The sequence below is a fragment of the Podarcis filfolensis genome (genome assembly GCF_964270895.1).
Source record: "Podarcis filfolensis genome assembly, chromosome: 11".
Classification (NCBI taxonomy): domain Eukaryota; kingdom Metazoa; phylum Chordata; class Lepidosauria; order Squamata; family Lacertidae; genus Podarcis; species Podarcis filfolensis.
In genome coordinates this window covers 17360510-17381420 of record NC_139613.1, presented here as the reverse complement: position 1 = coordinate 17381420, position 20911 = coordinate 17360510, and the positions used below count along the sequence as shown (strand labels likewise).

At 39.9% G+C, this 20911-nt stretch overlaps 1 protein-coding gene across 3 annotated transcripts in view; it reads left to right on the top strand.

Annotated features, from left to right (window-relative positions):
• The window catches only part of CPLANE1 (ciliogenesis and planar polarity effector complex subunit 1), a 51937-nt gene that overhangs the window by 18929 nt on the left and 12097 nt on the right, over window positions 1-20911 (top strand). For all 3 annotated transcript variants that reach the window (XM_083575969.1, XM_083575967.1, XM_083575968.1), the window contains exons 19-38: window positions 475-692; window positions 963-1127; window positions 3294-3432; window positions 4477-4586; window positions 5429-5590; window positions 5741-5849; window positions 6080-6398; window positions 8063-8981; window positions 10802-10953; window positions 11070-11227; window positions 12378-12457; window positions 12999-13081; window positions 13929-14009; window positions 14836-15016; window positions 16025-16315; window positions 16430-17158; window positions 17758-17927; window positions 18779-18893; window positions 19282-19362; window positions 20616-20667. In XM_083575969.1, the coding sequence (XP_083432095.1) occupies window positions 475-692; window positions 963-1127; window positions 3294-3432; window positions 4477-4586; window positions 5429-5590; window positions 5741-5849; window positions 6080-6398; window positions 8063-8981; window positions 10802-10953; window positions 11070-11227; window positions 12378-12457; window positions 12999-13081; window positions 13929-14009; window positions 14836-15016; window positions 16025-16315; window positions 16430-17158; window positions 17758-17927; window positions 18779-18893; window positions 19282-19362; window positions 20616-20667 (4314 nt within the window). The remainder of the gene's footprint in view (window positions 1-474; window positions 693-962; window positions 1128-3293; window positions 3433-4476; window positions 4587-5428; window positions 5591-5740; window positions 5850-6079; window positions 6399-8062; window positions 8982-10801; window positions 10954-11069; window positions 11228-12377; window positions 12458-12998; window positions 13082-13928; window positions 14010-14835; window positions 15017-16024; window positions 16316-16429; window positions 17159-17757; window positions 17928-18778; window positions 18894-19281; window positions 19363-20615; window positions 20668-20911) is intronic.

Genomic DNA, 20911 nt, shown 5'->3' with positions numbered 1-20911 from the left:
GAATGCAGCAACTGTCAACAACATGCCAACACTCTATTTTGGAATAAGGTGGTGGAGAGGATGTCATGGCAGAGCATCTATCTACAGATGTTTCTGGAGGTAGTGAATTGTCTAGAATAGATCCATTTCATTCTGGGTTCAGGCTCAGATTTGGAACTGAATCATCATTGGTTGCCCTGAGGAATTCATCAGGCAAGAGACGAGATAGGAGGATTGTGACTGTTTCTTCTACCTGAGCTTTTGATACCATTAACTACAGTATCCTGCTGGAGCATTCGGGACATTGTGTCACCTTGATTTCCATCCTACTTGCAAACTCATGTCCAGAGATTAGTATTAGCAAATTGCTCTTTGAGCCCATGGTGGTTATGTTATAGGGACCCATAGAGCACTATCCCGCCAGTGCTATTCAGCATTGATCGGAAGCATTATTAATGCATTTGCTTTATTACTTCCTCTGCTGTCTGTCTTTAGATCCTATTGAAGAGGAAGATGTAAATGTAATTTTTAGTTCAATAGAAGAAATACTGAAAGCAGCTGTTATGGCAGAAACAGACATACTGTCAGAGACATTTCAACTTTTGGTGGACTCTGCCAAGGACCTGAGCAGAAAGTTTTGTGGTTTGGTGCCTGATGGCTTATATCTTCCTGCACCACCCTTATATTGTCCTCAACCATCATTTCCTGGTGAAGTAAGTATATTTGGAAGCCATTTGATTGTTTCTTCTATTTTGTCTACACTTGACCCACTGTTTCTTTTGCTTTTGGATTTTGAATCCATCCTGCTTTTTTGGGGGGGGGGTATTTTTGGGGGAGCCCATTAAGCTTTTCTTAGAATTCCAGCCATAAATATAGAAAAAGGGTTAGGGTGGAGATAATTGAGTGGAGAATCTGCATTTCACTTGTCATTTTCATTGTTCATTGCCATACCCTTTATCCCCTTTTAATTTTGCAATATTTAGGAAGAACACATCGATTTGGCATTAAGAATGGAGAGAGTTTGTCGGAAGAAGGTGTCTGGAGTTGTTCAGCGAATTCTTCTCCTTTTTCGGGCAGCTCACTGTTCTTTCCCTGCTGCTCAGTGGTATATTGTACAGCTGAAACGGGCACGGAAAATAATGCAAAAGGTATACTGATGAAATTGTTTTAAACTTTTCTTATAACTGATAATAACTAACTTTTGTAAGCTTGTAAGTATGGTTGTGATTTTTTTATTGAATTTATTGTTTTATCTTTTTGTAAACCACTGTACGTGGTGAATAAATTTTATGAAATAAATATAAGGTGGGATCTATAAAATGCACCTCAAGTGTCAGTAGCCAGGGTAAAGCAGTGTAAATATAGCATTTGATGAGAGGTGTATAATGAAGTGCCAGATGCACCTCTGGGGGGAGTGAGTTCCACAGCTTAGGGGCCACCACAGAAAATGCCCTCTCTCGGGCTGCCAGCCCTCAAGCCTCTGAGGGCAGAGAAAGTACCAAGTGGGCCCCCTCTGCCAATCTCGGCACTCAAGAGGGTCTGTAGGGAGGGAGGGAAGTCTTTCAGATATGTGGGGCTTTGAATCTTGGTTGGAAAGGGGGGACATGTTATAAAAAGGAGAATTCCTGGTTGCCTAGATCCAGGTTTGGGGCAAGAACTCTTTGGTGTGAGAACCCCAGCAAATATTTAAAATTGAAATATGCAACAAAGTAAAGCATGTAATGATAGACTGTTAGACCTTTAAAATATCCCCTTCTAAGTTGCTTCCAAAGTTCCTCTCTTTCCTTAGCTTAGAAAGAGACCACATGTTTGGTAAGTTAAGAATGGCTTATAATGGAAACTCGGGTTGCAAATGTGATCCGTGCAGGAGGCACGTTCGCAACCCGCGGCGTTCACAACCCGCAGCACTGTGTCTGTGCATGCACGTGACGCGATTCAGTGCTTCTATGCACATGCGTGACGCGATTCAGCGCTTTTGCGCATGCGCGAGCACTGGGTTCGGCGCAGTCCGTAACCCAAAAACACGCAACCCGCAGTGTTTGCAACCCGAGATATGACTGTACTTACAATTTCTTCAAAGGTCAGATTCATGTGCTTTTCCATATAGCATTCAGAAAACACAGGCAGTAAAATAGATTCAAAAGTGACGAATGTTTCTAAAATATTTGCATAGAAACACAAAGATGGTTTTGTAGAAAACCATGCAGTCTGAGCTTGCAGCAGCCAGCCCAGACCAATTTACATGTCAGAGTTCACATGATAGAATGATAGGGGAACAAAAAGCTTGATAAACCTTGATTACTTTTCCTCCCAAGGTATGGGGGAGTGACTTAACTAAGCCTGGCAGGACAGCATACTCTTCATGCATTACCCATTCATTCATTAATTAAATGTAAGCAAGTTGGTAATATGAGGCTGATTATCTCATAAATCCCTTCCCAGGCAAATATAACAATTGCATGTAAATTAATGAACCACCCAGAATCCCATCTTGACAAGAAGGTTCTTGAAACTCTCCTGGTAGGCACTTGGTGAGAATGTCAGCTTTGACAGCGTGCCAATTCAACAAATTTATATTATATCACCTGACTCTCACATAGTGGTATTTCATCCTAATAATGTGTTTAGTTCTTGCATGAAACTTCTTGTTTTGAGATAATTTTGAATAGCTTTGGATGTGCTCCATCAGTCCAGACAGGTTTCTCCCCAAACAACCCAAAGTCCATACAGTGGTACCTCTGGTTACGTACTTAATTCATTCCGGAGGTCCGTTCTTAACCTGAAACTGTTCTTAACCTGAAGTACCACTTTAGCTAATGGGCCCTCCCGCTGCTGCCGTGCTGCCAGAGCACGATTTCTGTTCTCATCCTGAAGCAAAGTTCTTAACCTAAGGTAGTATTTCTGGGTAAGCAGAGTCTGTAACCTGAAGCGTATGTAACCTGAAGCGTATGTAACCCGAGGTACCACTGTAGTCTGTTGGTCAATCCAGACCAGTTTTCTGCATGCCTCTGTTGCAGCTATGTACTCTTACTCTGTGGAAGAAAAAGCTACAGATCCTTGTTTATAACTGCCCCAGTAAACAAGACAATTTTCAAACATAAAGAGAAAGCCACCTGTTGATTTGTAATCCTTTATGTCTCCGGCCTAGTCAGCATCCATGTAACCTAGATGAAAATGCTCCTTCAGGGACATGTAACACTGTCCAGACATCCCAGAAATGAGAACTTGGGATACATAACACCTCTGTCTTTTCAGGAATACTTGTTTATCTAAATTGTTCTCTTGTAACCTTTGCTTTTTTTTCACACTTTCAGATTCGCAAGAAAGGTGCTCTTCCCTCATTAAGTGCTCTTCCAGAAAATTTGCTTAATTATTCTAAATGTCATACGGTGTTCTTAAGGCCTACATCTTCTGGTGATCATGGACTTGACATTGTTTCATGTAAAACTATAGGTTTGTATCTAGAGAAAAGTGCACAGATGCTGTAAATTGTTGAAACGGAGTAAAAGGTCAAGTTGGAGTGGCAATGCCTATTGACAATGGTCCTTTTGAAACCCCCACCCTGCGTTCTGAAGGTATTTGTCTACTAGTCTAGCCAATGAGCCTAGAAAATAGCAAAGACCCTTTGTTCCAACTCCTTACCATTTTACTGATCACTTACTGTGAAAGCTACCTTTGTTCTCCTAAGACTTGAAAATGATGTGCTAAATATAATATTTGACCTGTTGTTGAAAAGAGTATAAAAACAAAGAGTCAGATTCTCAGCTCTAGTTCTTTTCATGTTGACTCTCAATCAGTAGACAGGTCTGTCTACTAGAAGTACTTTAAGGGTGTATTCATCAAAGTTAGAAGGAACCTCTTGCTAAGCACAGCCAGTTCAGTCCCCACATGTAAAGAATCATTTTTTCTTTGGGGGCTTTTATGTCATGAAACAGTGCTGAACAGAAGTTCATGAAGCTTCCTGCAGACATCTAAAGTGAATGTAGTCTGATCAATGTGAATTTTGCAGAAAAACATTTGGATTTCCTCTCGATGAAATGCCACCTGACGCAAAATTGTATTCCAACATGAATGCACCGTTATAAGCTATAGGAGTTTGTAGGCTACTCTAATTTAGGTACCCCAAATCTGGGAATGTGGTCAGATTTATTTAAGAACCTGGAAGGTGCAATGGACCACTTTATCACCTAAATCATTGTTTCCCTTTTATGTACTAATCCTGTCTTTCCCCCCAGGAAAGTCTATCAAATATTACTTGCCCATAGGATGAGGAATATACTTCTTAAAAATTAGTATTTCCAATTGAAGCTTATTGACAAAACATGCTGCTACAACAGTCTGTGAGCAAATATCATTTTTTAAAACCAACATTTTTTTAGATACTGCCACTTAAAAGTTAATGATTTTTAGTGAAAATGTTGATAATTTATATTTATTTTACAACATTCTTGTTCTCTTGCTTGATCAAAACTTTATCTCTCTGGCTTCCTCTCACAGCATGCTTTAGAGAACTATGTGCATTGTGTTGGATGTTTCATGTCCGTGAAAGATTATCTGACAGTTGCAGACGGTACCAAACTGCAAGAGAGAATTTGGAAAATCAGAAGGTAATATTAATAGCATAGAACTTTAACTTCATAGGCAACCATACTGTCATCTTTCCATTGCTCTTGAATGGCCATCTTATAAATGACATGTTTGTGCTCAAAAAAACAGCCAAGACTGAGGCTCAGAATATAGATACAATGCAGACGTCTTAGTTTTAGCCCAGATCCACCCCACTCACTTGTAAAATGGGTGCATGTGTCCAGTTTTAAAAGCCAAAGCAGAGTTTGTAGCAGTGCTGAACTCTGTCCACAGCCTGCATTCTCAGGCATACTTCGGAAGCTGCCTTACGCTGGATGAAACCAGTAGTCCATCTAGCTCACTATTGTCAGTAGTCTCTTACAATCCTACCTGGAGATGCTGAGGATTGAACCTAGCACCTTCTGCATTCAAAGTAGATGTTATTCCCCTGAGCTATAGGCCTTCCTCTAAATTTTTTTTGGGGGGGGGGGGGCGGGGACGGATATAGAAGCAGCAGAATTGAATAAAGTCTCCCAAGTCTTCACACATGTCCTCTGTTTACCTGGGGCTTGCCAGGTGAGAAGCTGCACACATCTCTGAAGGACCCAAAAGAAACAGAGAACATGTTCATGTATCTTCCAGTTGAACTTGCTTCTAGTGTTGAGTATCATCTGGGGGGAAATGTGGAGGAAGGGAAGCTTGTGGAGGGGGAGAGTTTAGTTTTCCTAACCTATGCTCTCCTTTTTGCTCCTAAAGTTGGGACTTGAACCCAATTCCATATTTTATATGTTATTGGGACATACCTAGGTTTAAACAAACAGATCTGCTGCCATCACAGGTAGTTTGAGACTTTTACACCTATTGCTTTGTGTTATTTATTTAGGAATGTAAGACAACTGAATTTGATGCCTGTATAGTTGAACACTCTTTCAGTGCATTGGAGTGGGCTTGCCGAATGCTGCCTTTTGCTAGGTTCATGAACGTTGAAGAACTTGTACAGGATATAATTTTAAGCCTTACTGGAGAATTGCCACCAACCAAAAAGGTAATATTATCTAGATCAGAAATTATAGGGGATTACAGAGTTTAGCTTCCTTTATTAATATTTTCTTTTTCATGTTTGTTGTTGTGTGTAGATCTTCCAGAACCTATGTTAAGTAGCTTAAAATTATCTTGACATTGTTCTCTTGTACAGGTGGCAGAAATTTTGGTGAAAGCATTTCCAAACCCTGATGATGTAAGAGTCCCATTAAGAGATAAATATAATGCTCTGCACCAGCGACTTAGACACTGCGTAGTCAAAGGTACCATTAGTGGTGATGAAAACAAAGTGGACAACTAACTTATCAGCATTTTCTTAAAAAAACAACAACAACACAAAGCAAACCAAAAAACCACCCCTTAGAAAGTGGTGGAATGTTCAAAGGGTGGAAATGTTCAAAGGGTCATATGTTATTTGAAAGGCATTTTGTGTGTATATACTGTAGTCTCTGTAGAAAAAGCATAGCAACAAATCTCATGTCTCTTTGATTAGGTCCCAACAATGAAGAAATAATGTCTGTTGTAATACAGGCTTCGCACAAAGTGAATATGAAAACATTAAAGCGTGTGATAAGGAATATAGGAGCCCATCAAAGAAGCATCTGGGAGCCACCAGAAGAGGAGACACAAGATCCTGAAGCTTATTGCTATGATAGATTTTCTTTGGGAACTAGTCTAAGCAGAAGCACAATTTCAGATCTGGGAAACTCTCAGGTTTATAGTGATGCTGAAACAGCGGACTCAATCTCAGAAGCTTTGATGTTGGAAGAAACAAGAAGGCACGTTTCTTCTCAGACGCAAGAACATCACAAGTATGAGTTTATGATATTGCTGAATATAGTTCATTTCACCTTCCAGCCCTTCATAGCAAGTTAATACTTGGGCAGTCGAGAAAAGTCCAATGTAACTGCTCCGCATGTTTAATTGGAAATAAGCTACACTGTATTCAGTGGAGTGTATTCCCGGGTAGGGGTGCATTGGATAGTAACAAGCAATTCTGCTTCTGTAGTTCCATCAGTGTCTGGGAACTACATGGAAACTCAGCAGAGGAGTAGTAGTAACTATTATTAACTTTTTATTTATTTATTTATTTATTTATTTATTTATTTATTTATTTATTTAGTAGCCTGCCCAACATTGTGTGAGTCTACTGTCAGCCTCCATTGATTGAAAAATGTTGTTTCCCTACCAGAAAGACATTAAAAAAATGTTTTGAAATGATCATATTAAGGTATAATTAATAATCCTTTCAGTTTCAGTTAACAATTGTGATTCCATATGGAGTTGACATTAGTTTGACAGCTGTACAGTGGTACCTCTGGTTAATTCGTTCCTTAATTCGTTCCGGAGGTCCGTTCTTAACCTGAAACCGTTCTTAACCTGAGGTACCACTTTAGCTAATGGGGCCTGCTGGCGCGCGATTTCTGTTCTCATCCTGAGATAAAGTTCTTAACCCGAGGTACTACTTCCAGGTTAGTGGAGTCTGTAACCCAAAGTGTTTGTAACCCTAGGTATTTGTAACCTGAGGTACCACTGTAATTGGTGCAGGACTATTTTCATCTTTTATTCTAATAATAGTGCAGGGATTGCTAACGCAGAACCTGTGGCTACCAGGTTGGTGGCCCTCATGTTTTTTGGCAGGGGTGGGGGATGTGTTTTCTTTTAATAGGATTTTGGAAGGGAATTTCTAAATTTGGGGAGGAGTGCCCCTTTTTGGTATCAATCTCAGGAAACATTGGAAGAGTGTGCCTTCGGGGATGAAGTCAAACCGTTGGAGAGTTACAATGCCTACTGTTGCTTTATATTTTTCCTGGTACTGGGAAATTCTGCAACAGCATGGGTGGGTGGGTGTATTTGAAGGTGGGGGAGTCAATATTATATGATCTCCACAGTCAGGACCAGTAGGACATAAGTAACTTCCACAGCATGCATATGGTTGTCTCATGGTGAAGGGAGCAGCAATGATTATACTCACATTTCATGTTATACCATGCCCTCATGGCAGCCATTTGTGACTGCTGCACACAGTTTATCAAAATTTGGAATGTCCCTGCTGGTCCCAAAAGGTTGGTGATCTTTTTAATGGCTAGATAGACTTTGAGTCATGTTACTAGTATTGAAAACAGAAAACCTGCATTTATGTACAGTCATACCTCAGGTTAAATGTGCTTCAGGTTGAGCATTTTCAAGTTATGCTGCGTGGTGACCCGGAAGTAACAGAGCGCATTACTTCCGGGTTTCGCCGCATGCGCAGACACTCAAAATGACAGGCATCACGCACATGCGGGGAAACGGCAAAACGCGATGCGCAGTCGCGTCTTACGTTCTACTCAGGATGCAACCGGGGCTCCAGAATGGATCCCGTTCACATCCAGAGGTACCACTGTATTTAATTTGTTTGTGGGTTTTTTCAAGAAAAAGAGGTCATTTGTTAGTTGATTGCCCTTTCTAATCTATTTGTTGTGATCTCTTGTAGAGAAGTTTCCAACTGTGCAGGAGAATTGACTGGATACGATGGAAGTACTGAAAAGCTAAAAGACTTAAATGTAGAAGGAAAACGTATTATAAAAGAGAACTGCAAAGACTTAACCAATCAGCATGTTTTGCCTCTAGTGGGTGAATGGGAATTTGAACGTGATGATGACGAATATGTTAAGTTTTTAGATCTCTTTTTAACATACATGCTTGAAAGAGATCTGGTCAGTCACAAAGACTCTATGATTCCTTTTCTGATGAGCTTTTCCACACTCCTTAGGGAACATGAACTCAACTCTTTCCTTTTTGATGTTCACACAACACTGAAACGTCGACAGATCAGAAATAAAGGCCAACATGTTTTTAGGGCTGGTTCTTGCTACACTCCTGTTTTTGATCCCAGTGCTGCTAATCTGGATCCTTTGTGTGATGATAAGAAAAAGGTTTCTAATAAACCAGCTGTGCTTGAGACTTCTGTTTGTGACTCAGTGATGAGACTCACTGCAAGAAGAGGATTATTTGGTCTAAGCCAGCAATCAATTTATGGTGCACAAGATGCCTGTAAAGAAAAAACCCTTGCGCCTGTATTAACTCAGCGTTTGTCTGAACAAACTTCTTCCCCCCAAACAGCTCCTGTTCATAGATATATCTACAAAGCAGTTCAGGTAACCGATATTCTACAAAGAACAGAACCAACTCCAGACATGAACTTTAAATTTAACAACGTAGCTCGCTTGCTTGAATGGATGATCAGATGGTCTGATAGAAGACTGCTTTATGATCCCATCTCCACAGAGCCATTTCAGGAATGCCAGCCAATGATGCATGTAAAAACATCTGCATCTGCCATACTTACATCATTGTGGCTTTTAGAGCAAAATTTCTCCAATGAATCACAAAATCAAAATGTCCATCTTTGGGTAAGTAAGAGAAATTAAACCCACCAGGTTTGGTTGCTAGCTAATGTGCATCAATGTACAAATAAAATATGGATACAGAAAGACACAAATTTAGAGTGGACATTTCCTAACTCCAAATACTTGCCTCGGGAATATTTGCATTCTATATCTTATTTTAAATGTAACTTCCCCCAAATGTAAGAATCTCAATAATATTCATTGTGAGCAACAATGTATACAGTCGCTCAGACTTCTCCCCAACTTTTTGTATGTATTAAGGGGGAAAAACATTTTCTAAGCTGTAGTGTAGTTGGGGGGGCTTTAATTTATTGTTTGTTCCACACTGTGTCATATTTAGGCTGCAAACCTATTCACACTTTCTTGAGAGCAAACAACATCAAACTCAGTTGGACTCATTTCTGTGTCGGGGTGGGGGATGAATTTAGCAAATGTGACTCATGAAGCAGACTCATCAGACTTGCATTTCCTAGACTGATGTAAGAATCGGACATGGGTCATTTTCAGAGTCCACACTCCTACCAGATCCCACAATGAGCTGACTTCTAATTGTCCAGTCGGCAACCACTTGGAGCAACTAGTGCACACAGTTCTTGCGATGTGTTGGAAATATGGGTACAATTCCACACACCCCAGGAGTGATAGGAAGTCATGATGTGCTAAACTGTCTGTACAATGTTCTCGTATGTTCCCAGTTACATGTATTAAGCCCTGTTTCATCTTGAGAGAGTAGCACAAGGTAACACATGCTGACTGAACATCAGAAAGAACTTTCTGACAGTAAGAGCTGTTAGAAGTGGAACAGGACCCCCCTCAGAAGGTGATGAACTCTCCTTCCTTTGATAATTTGAAGCAGAGGTTGTGTGGCCGTGTCTCATGGATGCTGTAGTTGAGATTCCTGCACTGCAGGAGGTTGGATTAGATTATCTTTGGGGTATCTGCCAAATCTATTAATCCAACAGTTCTAGGATTCTATAATTATTTATAAAAAAGGAAAGCGGAGTCACCAACAGGGATGAGGAACATGAAAATACTATAATGTTCAGCTGTATCTTTAGGAGACAATGTGGATAATCACATATTTCATGAGAGACATATTTTAGGTGAATGCACTGTAGATAGGTCTGCCTCAGTGTTGAAATATAATTCAAAATGCTCATAGCAAATACTGTCATACTTTCTTTGTTGCTGATTGCATAACATGCTTTTATGCTGACTGTTTAGAATGTGAAGTAACTGCCTATAGTGCCGTTGCTAGGAAATCACAGACATTCCATAAACACAAGTTCTTTCTGTGATGTACTTTGACTGCCTTGAAGACCTGAGTGAGAAAGACTAGGGCTATGGTATTTATGTAATTAAAGTTTTGACATGTAATATTTCTAATGGATCTAAATACCATACTATATGAACAATTTGGCCATTGAACTCATTGCTTTGCATTTAATTTGAGAAGTTTAATAATAACTAAGTAGAGCAAAGCCTTGTATAAAGAACAAGTTTGATAATTTTCTTTATTAACTTGCATTTGGTATGGGAGGAACATCAACTTCAAACTCTGTCTAGATCTAGTAGCATATAGCAAGTTGTACTCCACTGTTAATTCCACAGAGGGGAATACATATCAGAAGTCTACATCCAGTTCATTGGATCCAAATTGGTTGCATGCTCACCATTCTCCTTAGGCAGGCAGATCTTCCTTGCTAGATAAAGGCATTAATATATAGAGAGAGATTGTGGGGCATTGCTGGTGATGAAACATTATTGCTAGTCATGTATTTATATAGAAATTATATGTGTGTTCTGTTTTGTTTTGTGTTTAGAAACGACACAAACAGTATGCAAGTACTTCAGCTATTAGAACCAAACTAGAGAAAGACATCAGTGTGGATACAGGCTATTCTCCATCAGTTGGGACTCCAGTTGGTATCCAAGATGGACATGCCTTTGGCGAACCTTTTGAAAGTCTTTCAGGGTAATAATTGTTCAGTCTCATTAAGAGCTTAGAATGTCAGGAGCTGGAGCATGATGCTATGAAAGGCTGTCTACAGTCTGAAATCTTCAGTTCTTGCAATCTTTTCCCATGTATAGGACCTTACATGAAAAGCAGTCTGAGAAGAAAGAAATTAATTTCAAGGATCATCCTTTGACACATGGTGTAGAGATTGAAGAAAGAAATCCTGTCAAACTTCTGACAGAAGAAATAGGGGGATACATATCAAATGAAGATGTGACATCTGAAAATGAAGGTTAGTTAAATTTAAATTAATTAAAATAATTCTTTATTTTTAACGCAGGGGGCGCTGTGGTCTAAACCACTGAGCCTTCTTGGACTTGCCAATCAAAAGGTCGGCGGTTCGAATCCCCATGATGGGGTGAGCTCCGTTGCTCTGTCCCAGCTCCTGCCAACCTAGCAGTTCAAAAGCATGTCAAAGTGCAAGTAGATAAATAGGTACCGCTCCGGCGGGAAGGTAAATGGCGTTTCCGTGCACTGCTCTGGTTTTGCCAGAAGCGGCTTAGTCATACTGGCCAAATGACCCAGAAAAACTGTCTGTGGACAAATGTCGGCTCCCTTGGCTAGTAAAGCAAGATGAGCGCTGCAACCCCAGAGTCGTTCGCGACTGAACTGTCAGGGGTCCTTTACCTTTTAATTCTACAGAGATCCACATAGATGGTATTAAGCTGCTATTTTACACACATTTTAAAACAATGCCTTTCTGTAACAAAGACCTATATATCTGCTTAAACTAGTACAACTGCTAGAGCCTGCTGTTTCTCCAGAATTCATACTCTAATATTCAGCCTCTAGCTATGCTTTTTATCTATAGTTAAAGCCTAAGCCAGTTGCTTACAAATAGTGGCTCTCACAGCACTTTCAGGTGGTCCCTGCAACCATTATGAAAATATAAAACGTGGCTGAGAGCAATTGGAGGCACATATTGTTCATATGTCAGTTAAAAGGAAGTGGAATGAAGGAAAATCAAGGGCAGAGGAAGCCCTTGGCATTTTCTAGTAAATGCGGGGGGGGGGGTAGTGTCTTTTTCAGAACAATATGCCCCTGCTCCCAGTATATCACTGTACAGTAGGTTTGAGGGGAAGGCTTGGGAGAGCTGGAAGGAAAATAGGAGGTGCTCTTTATTCCTTCCCCACTCCTGAAACGCCCTATCCCACAAGCAGCCAGAACAGTACTACCAGGTTCCTGCTCCTTGCCTAAGAAGAGTACTCTTCTTAGGATATTTTGTAGCAGGTCCCACTGGCCTTGGAATATACACACTTTTAGGGGATAATCAGTTGATAATCTGCATGGAGCAGGGGTGTTTACAGTTGAGAAGGGATGGCAATAGACTGGATTGTCCCCATAGTGATTTAGTTTCTCTTTATGTGCCTTTTATTTTAAAGAGCATCATGAAGATCCGTTTGCCGTTTCAAAGAGTCCTACCATTTCTGTCAGCATTAAATCGGTACAACGAAAGAAAGAGGCAAGTTACCACAGCAATGAGTAAAATATATTCACCACAACGTGTACATATGCACATTCTCTTATGGTTGCCAGAGGTCTCTAAGCAGGTTGCATTGCATGCCCTAAAGCTTGCAAACAAAAAATACCTAAACTTCAAAGTCTTTGCTCTTTTCTGCCTGTTGAGGCTCAGTCTGTTTCCTGTGTCAGCTCAGAGCACATCCTCCTTGGGATCTTCACCTTACCTTCTGTTTTCTCTCTCTCCTGAGTTTTACCTGGATATTTTCCATTTAACCGTATAAAACCAAAAAGCTCATTGTTTACCTCAGCAGCTCCTCCTTTTCCCACTCCACCCCCACCATCTTTTTCTGCTCCTTCTGGGTCTTGAAGCAGGTCTTAAGAATTTCCCTACCACCAGTAGCAAAGAAAACCAGACACCTTTCTAGTGCTGGGCACTCCTCAGCGGGAGCCGTAAGGACCCAAGCACTCACTATTGGACTTTATAGAGGCAATTGCATGCTAACATGCTCAAATGCACTTAAAAGCCTTTTTTAAAATTACAGCAGCCGTCTGCATCAGATGTTGAATATCCACAAGAAGATCCATTGACGGAAACATTGGAGGAAAAATTTACCAAGCTGGATAAGTGAGAGAAATTATATCCTTAATTTAAAATAAAATAAAATTGTGCTTTAACTATTTTCTAGTTTAAGGGAAGTTTAGATACCTGACATTAAATTCGTCATCAAAGAAAGGGATGTACTACTTAAAAGTACAGTTTAGTTTTATCAGACTCCTGCAGATTTACATGAATCTAAACTTGATTTTTTTGAAAAAACAACCTAGCACAAAAATTATTGGAAGGGTGCTCAAAAGACACCTTTTTGCTTTGGTATCTTGGCCATTGGTGTTTGCAAGGGCCCCAGTCCAAAAAAATCCAGTTAACGTGTACAAAGAACTGTATCTCGTGGAGATTCCCTTCCCTCCTCTTCCCCTTCCTCTGATCTTATTAGAACTTTCAGTAATTCTATTTCCTGGGACACCATATTGTGTCACTTTCCTTCAGATGTTGCGGTGAAAGTTGCAGTCCTTCTGTTTGTGCAAGGACTTCCACTTTGCCAACAGAACTTCCTCTCCCTGTGTCCCTTCCAAAATTGCCTTCAGAGCTTTTGGCAGTGGAGTGGGTGGCAACCTAGAAGAGAATTAGGGAGTGCACAGAGGGAAAAGATGGAGGAGAAACTCAGTTGCACTAGTCTGAACAGAACTACTTCATTTGATCCAACAAAGCAGGCCAGCTTTTATGAGCATATGACATAATACAGACATTCCACCCCCACTTGAATATGTGGGGCCAGCAAGCGCCCTCTGAATTGCCCAATTGTATTTTAAGTAGAATCAAAGGAAGTATAACTTCTCTTAAAATAATTGACATGCATTCAAATCAAGATACCTAACGTGATGAAAAAATCCTGATATATTTTTTCTCTCTACAGTATTTACCATACAAAATGCGAGACAACTCCCAGTAACACTCCATGCTCATTTTGCCCTGAAATGAAGTCAGAAACTACTAGGTAAAAGAAACTAAGAAGCTCTTTTTAAATATTAAGCATAAGGTCATCTATCACAAGTTGAAGTTATAATTAAAGATACGTTGGCTGCTTCATACATTTTGCAACCCATTGTCTGGTACTGCATACAGGTAGTGGCTGAGCAATTCAGTTTACTTTTGAGCCTGGATTCATAAGGGTTCAGTCAGATAACCTGCTTTTCAATGTCAGTGACACTCAAGGCAGGGGATTGAGTCTCCCAGGCCACACATTCTAAACAGGCACTATCTGCTTGATTTTAGGTTGGTAGATGTTTAAGGAACTGCTAGGTATTCTAGGAGGTACTACCAGTACAAAATTCCAAATTGAACTCCATTTCCTTGTGTCAATACTCATTTAACATCTCATGTCTTATCAGCATTAAGGATCAAGTATCTTAAGTACAGCCTACTTTTTCTGTCTTTTTCACAGTGGTTGATTAAAGTAGCAATTTTGTAGATAATATGCTTTAAAGAAAAAACTATTAGCCATTTTGAGCCCATAAAAGACAGCATGGTATGACATATTGATTGTATATTTATAAGCACATTTCTAATTGTTAATGAGAAAAATCACTAAAAATATTTCCTAGTCTACTGTGTTAAGTATGCAAATGACAAGCTGTCAGACAAAACAAAACTCTTAGTCACATCTTTATATTCCTCTAAATGGCCAAAGTTACTGTCTCCAGCAGTAGAAAGATTGAGGGGGAAACACTATATCAGAGTAGGAGTATTTATGTGAAGTGATCAGAATCTAGGTATTTTACAAGTTAGTTTGTCTCAGGTATATTTCCCCTCTGCTTCTGCAGCGTACAGCTTGCGGTCTCAGATGAACGGGCTTCTTTCACTGCAGTGTCAAGTGTTCCTCCAAGTAGTCCTCTTGTTCCAAAGAACGAAGAAGTTAACACTACTTTACCGACAGAACAACCACCGAACGTTTCAGATGCTGTTAGGCAAATGCTGCAAGATGAAATGTTTAAATTGGTTCAGGTAAAAAATATTCATTATGAAAAAGTGCTCCAGATCCTGCTAGAATTCTTCTGCGGGACATGTCCGAAACACTTATAGCAGAAGAAGTTCCTTGTTTGTTTGTGTACGATTCACTAATTCATCAGGTTGTTCCTCAGAGTGGGTTACATATGGTACTTGGGCAGCTTCTGGGGCAGACACAGATGGGGGTTCAAATACTCGCCTCCCCACATATTTGTTTAATGCAGGGAGGGGGACTGCGGCTACTGTCCTTGCAATACTTGCCTGTGCTTTGTGCATTTGCATGAATCCTATGGGATCAGGGTTCCCTGTAGGCACTTTCAGCTTTATGCACATAGGAACTTCTTTCCAATGCTCTGCTGAATGTTAAGAGATTGGGTTAGAGCTGGTGGCAGCCCACTTGGGAGTGGGGTGAATGGGTACACTCCACTCAAGTACAGTCAGACCTTGGCTCCTGAGGTTTTGGAACATTTCGGCTCCCGAATGCCAAAAGCCCGGATGTAAATGCTCTGGTTTTCAAACGTTTTTCAGAAGTCGAATGTCCGACGGGGCTTCCGCTTGAGTGCAAGAAGCTCTTGCAACCAATCAGAAGTGGCGCCTCAGTTGTTGAATGTTTTGGAAGCCGAACGGGCATCCGGAACGGATTATGTTTGACAACTGAGGTTTAACTATGCACATGAAGGAGGCGTTTTTGAGCAGTGTGGGAGTCTGATGTGACTTGAGATGATCTGTTGAGCAAGACTGTGTACTGTTTCATTTATTCATATATTGGTGAAAATTCTGCATCTACAATAAAGTGCTTGCAATAATTGTGCAGGACAAAACTCTGCTTGTGAAATATGATGTTCCTGAGCAGAATGCTTGATATTATTCAGCTGGTATTATTTCACTAAAATATAGAAACTTTTGCCTTCCTAGATAACTGCACTTTGCTGAGTCAGTGCAATAGAATCAGAATATTATGAACTCGTGGGTTTTTTTTAGTCATGATTTTGGTTTAAATTCTAGCTGCAGCAGATCAACTTTATGAGCCTCATGCAAGTGGTAGGATCATCATTTGCCAACTTGCCAAATATGTCACAGCAGATGCAGCAGTCACAGTCCTTTCAGTTGGGAAGAAACCAGGCTTCAAACACTGGCGGCACTGATGTCGATAGGACTCCTCCAAAACTTGTAACGTATGACTTGCCAGTAAAAGAGATGACAACTCTAGAAAACAGTAGTGATGTCACTAAGAAAAACACCAATTCTCAGGAGAAAAACAGCTTGCATTATCAAAGTCATAATGGAGATACTTCAGTAAGTAGAGAGTTGCCCTTTTAAATGTAAAGTTATAATTCATTTAGGGTCTTCATCTATTACATTAAACCAATGTCTGTTCACCTTGTGACAGTATATTTTTCTCTCATTTAGAATCCACTGCACATCAGTGATTCTTCAAGCTTGCCAGAGGGCCAGACCATTGGAACAAGCCAGATTCCGCCATTTCAAAACTTGCTTCATCAGGTTCCAGCCAGACCATTACCTTTATTATCAGTTTCCCTAAATGCTGAGAAGATACCTAAGCTTATTCCAGTTTCAAAACCCTTAAATAATGCAAGTGGGCTTCCTTTGCTTAAACTTAAACCTGACTTTCAGTTCCAGCCGTTCAATATCTGCCCAGTAAAAACCCCAAAAGTTTTCAATGGACCATTCCCAAAACAAAGAGAAGCTTGGGGTGTACCTCCTCCTCTGGTGAAGAGTCCTCAAGGTGTACAGATGCCAGAGTACAAAGGAACAACAGAACACCTAAATTTGAACAACTATGATCAGGCAGGCCGTTGGTCAGAAACTGTAAATAAGGGTCATTCCAACCATGTTAATTTGGATGAATATGAGAAAAAAGAAAATATGGTGCCTTCTCAACACCTTCATGCACATCTAAAGGCAGAGAAGCCACTGGTTGACAATGGGATTCCCTTGCATAAAACTTACCAAAATTTTGCACCGATTCCTTTGCTTTATCTGAAGCCCTACTCACAATACAAGCATCCATCCACTATGCCGCCTGCTAAACTTTCGGAAAAGAACTTTGATTCCATAGACCCCTTTTCGCAGACAGGAATGCCACTGCTTTACACTAATTTACCTCCACTCACCAAGGTAATTGATTCTATATAAGCGTGCATAAAGATATCTTTTGAAAGTTTTTTCTGTTTCGGTCACACGATTTGGTTATATCCATTCTGAAATTTGCTTCAGATGTTTTATATGTTTTGTTGTTTTTCGATGTTATGTTTTTATTTTCATTTGTATTTTTATTACTGAACTGTTTGCTGCTGGGCATCCTTTGGAGGATATCAACTTAAGAAATAAGAAATATTTTAATTAAATAATTTAACCTTTCCTTTAAAACAGGGATGGGGTATTGGTGGCCCTCCAGATGTCGCTGACTTTGACTCCCATTGTCCTTGAGCAATGACCATGTTGGCTGTGACTGATGGGAGCTTGAATCTACAACATCTGGAGGGGCACAGAGTCTTCATCTCTGCTTTAAAAGAATTAAGTATGCATAAGAATTAAGTATGTCTTAATAAACATTCCTCCTTCCTTTGATTGTTGTTTCCATTTACATTAGTGGAATTTGAACGTCTTTCAGTATTATCAGAGTCTGACCTCTTTTGCTTTTCAAAGTCATCATCCAAATTGGGAAAAATACATTATTCACATAATTATCAAATTCTGCTTTCTTTCCTAAACAGTTTCAAACGCCAAAACTCATCCCACTTCAAAATATCATTGCATTTGAGCAAAGCCGCCAGGTTGTCCAAGTCCCCCACATTGGGGTTAAAGACCATCCTGAAAAGATTCAGTTATTAAAAGCTAACTTTAAACCGCGTGAAGTGAGACAAGATATGAATAATAAAAAAAGGTAAGAACAAATAGTACTGATCATACCAATCTATCTAAATGTGATCATATCAGTTTTGGTGAACTGAACGTAAGAAAAAGGCAGTAACTATGGGCTGATAATAAATTACAAAACAAATATAATTTATCCCTTCTAGTTGTATTGGTTCAGAAACAGTGGTTTCTTCTGCCAAATCAGAGGCAAGATAGCAAGCTGACTTTAGTCTGGATTAGGATCCGCAGAAACTTCAATAAACTCTGATTTGCTGTCTCTTGTTCCTTTCAGTCCACCAAGCTCAAGCATCAGTCTTGTTTCTCTTTTGTTATTTTACATGTTTTGTTTTAAAGAAGGAGGCTTCAGCCCCACAAGTCCTCTGCTTCTTTTAAGAAGGGTGGGAGTTGTCTCTGATCCCTAATGAGCCGGGAGAGGAACTACTCACAGTAATTCTCCTATCAAATATTGAAACCTCCATAGGCACAATTCACCGAGCAAAACACCACGGGGAGAGGCAGGCAGGGTCTTGTGGTCCAGTTTCATGGTCATTTGAGTATAAAACTTGCCCATTTTTGCTTCCTTTTAAACATGCTCTTGAGACACAAAATTAATTATTTGTATCTCTGTTGTACTGTGGTATTAAGCAGTAAAAGTAAATAAAACAGCCACTTCCCAACTGCCTGCTGCTGTTTTCAGATGAGTCCATTCTCAAGGAACACCTGGACATATAAAGAGGCTTACCAGGTGGTATTTGTATTTTCTGCGAGTCCTTTGACACTAGTGCCATCCCTAGGTTGCTCAGTTGATGGACTTTGCTATTTGCCTAAATACAAAGAGAGAATTATCAGAATGTTGTTAAAATGCTAATGTAATAATAGGCAGAGGAGGCGTGTCAAGAAACAGATCAAAGAGAAGCAAGAAAGGAAGAAAGCAACTGTGACTTTTCAGCAAGATGGCTCCGTTGTTTCAGCTGATATTGTAGAGCAAGCAAAGGTACAGTGATACAGCAATTCTGACTCGTAATTATCTTGTTGACTGTATTATTTGCTTTAATGAGCACTTCCAAGCTGTCGGTATTCAGCAAGAGAGATTCAGGCACATAGTGGGAGATTTAGATTTGCACAATTGAAGTGCTCTTTTGCCCTAGTGCGACAAATTCACTATAAAAAAGAAACAGACTTTTTGTGGTTAGGAAGGTAACGAGAAAATTCACTGAAAAGTGTGGGATGAATGAATTACTAACTTGAAGACCCTGTGAGGAAATCAGGTCCAAAGCTTATTGTCATATAACCTCCCTGCTGACAAATCAGTACAATTGCTCAGTAAATAGGTCTGCCTGAGCTACCACCCATGTGAACATGTCTGCATTTCTTTTCCTTAGGTTTCGTGTGACATTGTCCTGCCAATAACAGCTCTGGAGCAGAGGAAGGGAGAACAAGAGATATGTGCAGCCAGTGAAAAGGTTAACAACAGCAACACAAAAAACTATACAGATTAAGTATAGAGTCTCATAGTGAGAAAAGAGCAGCTAAATGCTGAGCAGAAATGACACTGATATGATAATAGGTCTGATCCTGGGCAGGGCAGAAAAGGAACCAGGGGTAGCCCCTCGAGAGCCAAGAAATTCCTAATAATAATAATAATAATAATAATAATAATAATAATAATAATATAATTATTATTTATACCCTGCCCATCTGGCTGGGTTTCCCCAGCCACTCTGGGCGGCTCCCAACAGAATATTAAAAACATGATAAAACATCAAACATTAAAAACTTCCCAAACAGGGCTGCCTTCAGATGTCTTCTAAAAGTCAGATAGTTGTTTATTTCCTTGACATCTGATGGGAGGGCATTCCACAGGGTGGGTGCCACTACCAAGAAGGTCCTCTGCCTGGTTCCCTGTAACCTTACTTCTCACAGGGAGGGAATTGCCAGAAGGCCCTCAGAGCTGGACCTCAGTGTCCAGGCTGAATGATGGGGGTGGAGACACTCCTTCAGATATACTGGTCTTTGAATTGTGCTCGGAAATGTACTGGGAGCCAATGTAGGTTTTTCAGGACTGGTGTTATGTGGTCTCGGTGGCTGCTCCCAGTCACCAGTCCAGCAGCCACATTCTGGATTAGTTGTAGTTTCCGGGTTACCTTCAAAGGTAGCCCCACATGTTCCTGCCTATTCTGAGTAGGATGCAAAGACAAACTTGGATGCTGACCTGTTAAAGTTAACTCTGGAGAAAAAAAAGGGAAGGCTTATAGACAAAGCAGCTCAGCCAACACAACAGCTCAGCTGGGCAATCCAGCCAGATGGGCAGAGTATAAATAATAATAAAATTATTATTATTATACTCTGGCAGAACAATTATAAGACTTATTCTATGAAGTAAGCAATGTTGACATACATAATTTTTCAATTGTGTATTTAGTAGATCTTCCAGACAGGATGGACTAATCAGAACAAAACCTATTTAATTTCCCTCCCTGAAATACTTCCTAGGTATATTTTAAAACGATGAAGGGAATCACAGAAGCAAATCGAATTTAAAATAATAATTTGTAAGAAAGTTATAGAAAGCCATGTATGATCTCTCAGTTGAAAGGAGTTGCACGCTTATCTGTTTCTTACTTAAACATACTGCATTGAAATAATATTAGTATCTTGAAATATGTTAGCAGCAGTTGAACCTATATGAATTTAATCATACTTATTCTTCTGTCAGGATAATCAAACAGAATTCAGCTATGACCTCAATGATGGTGGCTCCTTACTGAGTGAGTATTTCAACAAAACTTAAAAATGGAAGATCCAGTTATGACCTGTCCATTCTATTTAAATATGAGGTTGTATCCAACTAAGTCCTACATAGAGTAGATCCATTGAAATGAATGAATTTAGTCATACCCGTTAATTTCTATTGGTCTGTTCTGAATAGGAGTAAGATGGAACACAACCCGTGGTATTTATCTTGAATGACAGTGATATTTAGCATGATCTAGTAGATACAAAGAACTTTGG